We start from the raw sequence: 5,816 nt of genomic DNA, 5'->3' as shown, positions 1-5,816 counted from the left end.
CGCACCCATCTACAGGGTTCGTAAGATTTTGGACATGCGCCCTCGGGGCCGTGGTCATCAGTACCTAGTGGATTGGGAGGGGTACGGTCCTGAGGAGAGGAGTTGGGTTCCCTCTCGGGACGTGCTGGACCGTTCGCTGATCGACGATTTCCTCCGTTGCCGCCAGGTTTCCTCCTCGAGTGCGCCAGGAGGCGCTCGGTGAGTGGGGGGGTACTGTCATGTCTTGTTATGTCTGTTCCTGTCCTTTCTCTTGATTCTCTCTCTCTGCTGGTCTTTTTAGGTTACCTTCTCTGTCTCTCATTCCTCAGCTGTTCTACATCTGCCCTAACTAGCTCTTTCACTCTTCACACCTGTTCTCTCTTCCCCCTCTGATTAGGTCTCTATTTCTTTCTCTGTTCCTGCTACTTTCAGTGTCTGATTCTTGTTTGTGTTTTTTGATGCCAGAAGCAAGCTGTCGTCTCGTTTGCTTCCACCTTGTCCTGTCCTGTCGGAGTCTGCCTGGCTGAAGCATCCTGCACTATACTAACGTTCTTTTTGTTCCCCTGACAACGTTGGAAGAGGATTTATGCCATTCCTGTATTTTCATTAAAGAACTCTGTTTTCTGTTAAAACCGCTTTTGGGTCTTCACTCAAGTTCATAACAGCTCGTGAGTGAGTTCATGTATGAAGTTAATCATAAGATTCACAAAACTATAGACCGATAGTTTTTTTAATTTTCCAGGTCAAGTTTTTGGCTTTTTCAAGAGAGGCTTTATTACTGCCACTTTTAGTGAGTTTGGTACACATCCAGTGCATAGATAGCCATTTATTATGTTCAACATAAGAGGCCAAGCACAGGAAGCAGCTCTTTCAGTAGTTTAGTTGGAATAGGGTCCAGTATGCAGCTTGAGGGTTTAGAGGCCATGACTGTTTTCATGAATGTGTCAAGAGATACAGGACAACTGAGCTTTGGAGAAATATGCAGATTCAAAGAGGAGTTCATACTTTTCTTTCTAATGATCATGATCTGTTCATCGAGGAAGTTAATGCATTCATCACTGCAGAAGTGGAAAGCCAACCTCTCTTGTTGAATGCCGCTTTTCGTTTAGCTTTGCGACAGTATACATTTTTGGGGGGGGGATTGTTCTTATTCTCCTCAATTAGGTTGTAAAAATAGGATGATCAAGCAGCAGCTCTTGAATATTGCACAGTACTGTCTTTCCAAGCTCGTCGGAAGACTTCCAGTTTGGTGGAGGGCCATTTCTGTTCAATTGATATTTTTGTCTCTTCCCTTCATTTTTAACCCCTTAATGTTATCATTAGATCTAACAATTCAATGCCAATAGCAAATAGGTATGGTGACAGAGGGCAACCCTGTTTTACGCCTCTTGACAATTCAATTGTTGTACATGACTTTTACCCATCTTATGAGAGACTTTCCAAATTTGAAGAAATTCAAGCACTTATAAACAAATTCTAGACGTATCAAATTATTTCTCAAAATCTGCTATGAAGATTATACCTTGTTTCTCTGGAACACAAGCTTTAACTGATATCTGTTTTTTAACCAAGCCCAGATGAGATCAGGAGGTCTGATCGAGGAGAGGATACTGGCTTTGGAGGCAGCTCAGAAACAGGCCCAGCAGAAGGCGGAGGTTACCCTGGCAATGTCAGAGCAGTTGAAGAGCATCGACCTCAAATCCCAGTTGTGGGAACTCCATAACGAGATGAACACCAGGCTGGCTGAGTTCCAGAAGGTAGCCACCTCCTCCGCAGCCCTGCAGGCCATGATGAAAAACAAGAGCGATGACTTTGAGTCGGTCAAGGAGAGCGTGGCGGCCGTTTCGAGCTCCAACTCTGCGCTAGCAGTGAACTTGGCGAGGATGACCAGCACAGTGGACAACGTCAAATCCAGTCTGGACGAGCAGGTGTCTACGGTGGACGGCTTGACGTCACAGCTGGAGGGACAGGTCACTGAGCAGAGGGAACTGAGAGAGTTTCTGAGTCTTCACAGGGTAGTGCTTCATAACAACCACCAGGAAGTGGGTGAAATCAAGTAAGCTTGGGTTTTGTGAATCTTATGATTAACTTCATGCATGAACTCACTCACTAGTTACAGTGGGGCAAAAATGGTATTTAGTCAGCCACCAATTGTGCAAGTTCTCCCACTTAAAAAGATGAGAGAGGCCTGTGATTTTCATCATTTCAACTATGACAGACAAAATGAGAAAGAAAAAAAATCCAGAAAATCACATTGTAGGATTTTTTATGAATTTATTTGCAAATTATGGTAGAAAATAAGTATTTGGTCACCTACAAACAAGCAAGATTTCTGGCTCTCACAGACCTGTAACTTCTTCTTTATTAAGAGGCCCCTCTGTCCTCCACTCATTACCTGTATTAATGGCACCTGTTTGAACTTATTATCAGTATAAAAGACACCTGTCCACAACCTCAAACAGTCACACTCCAAACTCCACTATGGCCAAGACCAAAGAGCTGTCAAAGGACACCAGAAACAAAATTGTAGACCTGCACCAGGCTGGGAAGCCTGAATCTGCAATAGGTAAGCAGCTTGGTTTGAAGAAATCAACTATGGGAGCAATTATTAGGAAATGGAAGACATACAAGTCCACTGATAATCTCCCTCGATCTGGGGCTCCACGCAAGATCTCGCCCCGTGGGGTCAAAATGATCACAAGAAGGCTGAGCAAAAATCCCAGAACCACACGGGGGGACCTAGTGAATGACCTGCAGAGAGCTGGGACCAAAGTAACAAAGCCTACCATCAGTAACACACTACACCGCCAGGGACTCAAATCCTGCAGTGCCAGACGTGTCCCCTTGCTTAAGCCAGTACATGTCCAGGCCCGTCTGAATTTTGCTCGAGAGCATTTGGATGATCCAGAAGAAGATTGGGAGAATGTCATATGATCAGATGAAACCAAAATAGAACTTTTTGGTAAAAACTCAATTCGTCGTGTTTGGAGGACAAAGAATGCTGATTTGCATCCAAAGAACACCATACCTACTGTGATGCATGGGTGTGGACACATCGTGCTTTGGGGCTGTTTTTCTGCAAAGGGACCAGGACAACTGATCCGTGTAAAGGAAAGAATGAATGGGGCCATGTATTGTGAGATTTTGAGTGAAAACCTCCTTCCATCAGTAAGGGTATTGAAGATGAAACGTGGCTGGGTCTTTCAGCATGACAATGATCCCACACACCGCCCGGGCAACGAAGGAGTGGCTTCGTAAGAAGCATTTCAACGTCCTGGAGTGGCCTAGCCAGTCTCCAGATCTCAACCCCATAGAAAATCTTTGGAGGGAGTTGAAAGTCTGTGTTGCCTAGCAACAGCCCCAAAACGTCACTGCTCTAGAGGAGATCTGCATGGAGGAATGGGCCAAAATACCAGCAACAGTGTGTGAAAACCTTGTGAAGAAAACTTTTGACCTCTGTCATTGCTAACAACGGGTATATAACAAAATAGTGAGATAAACTTTTGCTATTGACCAAATACTTATTTTCCACCATAATTTGCAAATAAATTCATTAAAAATCCTACAATGTGATTTTCTGGATTTTTTTTTTCTTCTCATTTTGTCTGTCATAGTTGAAGTGTACCTATGATGAAAATTACAGTCCTCTCTCATATTTTTAAGTGGGAGAACTTGCACAATTGGTGGCTGACTAAATACTTTTTTGCCCCACTGTATATGAATAGTGAAAGTTACTTGATGGCTGTAATTTATTTGTCTTGACTATAGGCAGTAGCTTGTCCTGACAGACACACGTTTTTTCTTGGTCAGGTCACATGCTTAGATAAAATATACCAGTTCAAATGTTGGTTCTAATATTCTATGGCTCATTGAGTCTCTATCTGTCTGTGTTTCAGGGAGTTGCTGGAGGAATGGCAAGCCAAGAAGGCCCAGACTCTGGAGCAGCAGCTGCAGTTAGTGACCAGGACCCTGGATGAGCAGCACATCAGCTCTCAGAGCATGCACCCCCATCTCAAGAAGCAGCTGGACGCTGTTCACAGCCAGGTAGGCCCCACTTCCACCACAGCTAATTATTATATTTCTATATCCGTAGACTGCAAGGAAATTGAACAATAAACTATTCCTCATCTTCTACATTTTTTTTATGAAAGAACATATCATGGTTTTGAGGCTTATAGTGTAGACTTACACACAGTGCTCTTACAAAAGTTATTATATCTGCTTTCTGACACATACAGTAAGTTAGTCAAGTATTGTATAACTTCAGGTTGACTTAATAGATCGCTCTGATCTGTAAACACCAAACTATCGTGATCAGAGAAAAGCAAATCCTTTTATCGACAAACTAATATTCGAGAGGAGCATTGTAAGTGTGTAACTCTTTCAGACACCAACACGATGACCCATGCTCGAGTGCCCTCTTGAATGTACAGTACGGATTGTTCTCTGTGTCCTAGCTGGTGAATGGTGGTCCACTCAGCCAAGAGGAAGTAGACTCCGAGGTGGCAGAGGCCTCGGAAATGGCAGAACGGGAGCATGAGGTAACAGAGGAAGAGCCTGCTGAGGAGGAGGTAGAGGAGGACTTTACTGAGGAGGCTGTGAAACAGGAAGCTGAAGAGGAGGAAATGGAGCAGGAGGAGTCAGTGGAAAAGGAAGTTACAGAGGAGCCAGAAGAACAGCTAGTTGTAGTGGAGTCATTGGAAGATAGTGTCACAGAAGAGCAACTGGAGGAGGAAGAGCCAAAGGACGAGGAAGAGGAGATTGATGATGACAATGACTTCCCAGAGGACTGGTCTCCTGAGGAGCAATGGTAGGAGGAGGAAAAGGTTCAGGCACACATTGCTGACTCTGGTATGGCTAGAGCAGACATGTTGACAATTGAAACATTAATCTATTGAAAGAAGTGGAGGCCACTCAACCAACATGAGGCGTGGTGCATTAACAAAAATGTGATAATCATTGAAAAGAAAAAGGCGCAACGCTAACTCACCATTAAAAAAATATATTTTATTTAATCAACTATAAATAGCCTTACAAAATTATGACGTAGGGGCCTATATGCACATGTCCATTCCCTCTGTATAATTATTTTGATGAAAGTCATTGATGAAGGCCCGAAATGTGACATTTTTAATAGTTGCTTGACTAACATAATGATACAGTATGTCTTTAATGGTGAGCAAGTGTGGGCCATTTCCTTTTTAATGAATCATACTTTACTGCATTGCCAGAAATTAAATTACATTTGACCAAAATGGCGAGGTCTTATGGAAATATTAAAGATATATTTCTAAAGATAAAGACGAGTGCCTATCGAGGACCCACTCCTCAAGACCCACACCCTCATACAGGGTCTTTAAAGTTCAACAGGAATACTTCAGATAAAAATAAATACTCTGTCAGTGCCAACTGTTAACAGTTGTCTGTACCTAAGTAAGCAGTCTGAAGTTTTCAGTTCTCTGTTTAAATATGAATTTCAGAGCAATAACATCAGTTTTTAAGATGAGTGACAAAAGCTACTTTCCAATTTGTTGGCAAAGCCGCAGATGGTCCAAACACTTACCAGCTTGGTTATGAACTTATTTGATAATGTTTCAGTTGTAAAATGTCCTTACTAAAAAGTTGTAAATCAAAATGTGTGTGATTATTTGGTTTTGATTTATGTAAATACATTTTCTTAAACTGTCCATATTATTGACCAAGCCTACATTCAGTAGCTGGGATTATTAATGGAGCCTCGTTTTATTTCTGTCATGTTATAGATGTGACATTTTCAAACCTGCAAATTGCATCACAGATGTCATTGATGCACTTTTGTAATAAAAAAAGTGTATACT

At 42.4% G+C, this 5,816-nt stretch overlaps 1 protein-coding gene across 1 annotated transcript; it reads left to right on the top strand.

The window, feature by feature from the left end:
- The first annotated feature begins 1,556 nt into the window (after window positions 1-1,556).
- LOC135528018 (putative uncharacterized protein DDB_G0287113) lies at window positions 1,557-5,816 on the top strand. Its single transcript, XM_064956776.1, has 3 exons — window positions 1,557-2,035; window positions 3,876-4,023; window positions 4,437-5,816. The coding sequence occupies exons 1-3, from the start codon at window positions 1,557-1,559 to the stop codon at window positions 4,791-4,793; spliced, it is 984 nt and encodes a 327-aa protein (XP_064812848.1). The 3' UTR covers window positions 4,794-5,816.

This window comes from Oncorhynchus masou, chromosome 5 (genome assembly GCF_036934945.1).
Source record: "Oncorhynchus masou masou isolate Uvic2021 chromosome 5, UVic_Omas_1.1, whole genome shotgun sequence".
NCBI lineage: Eukaryota > Metazoa > Chordata > Actinopteri > Salmoniformes > Salmonidae > Oncorhynchus > Oncorhynchus masou.
Note: the sequence above shows the minus strand (reverse complement) of the source record. Positions and strands in the feature narration are given on the sequence as shown.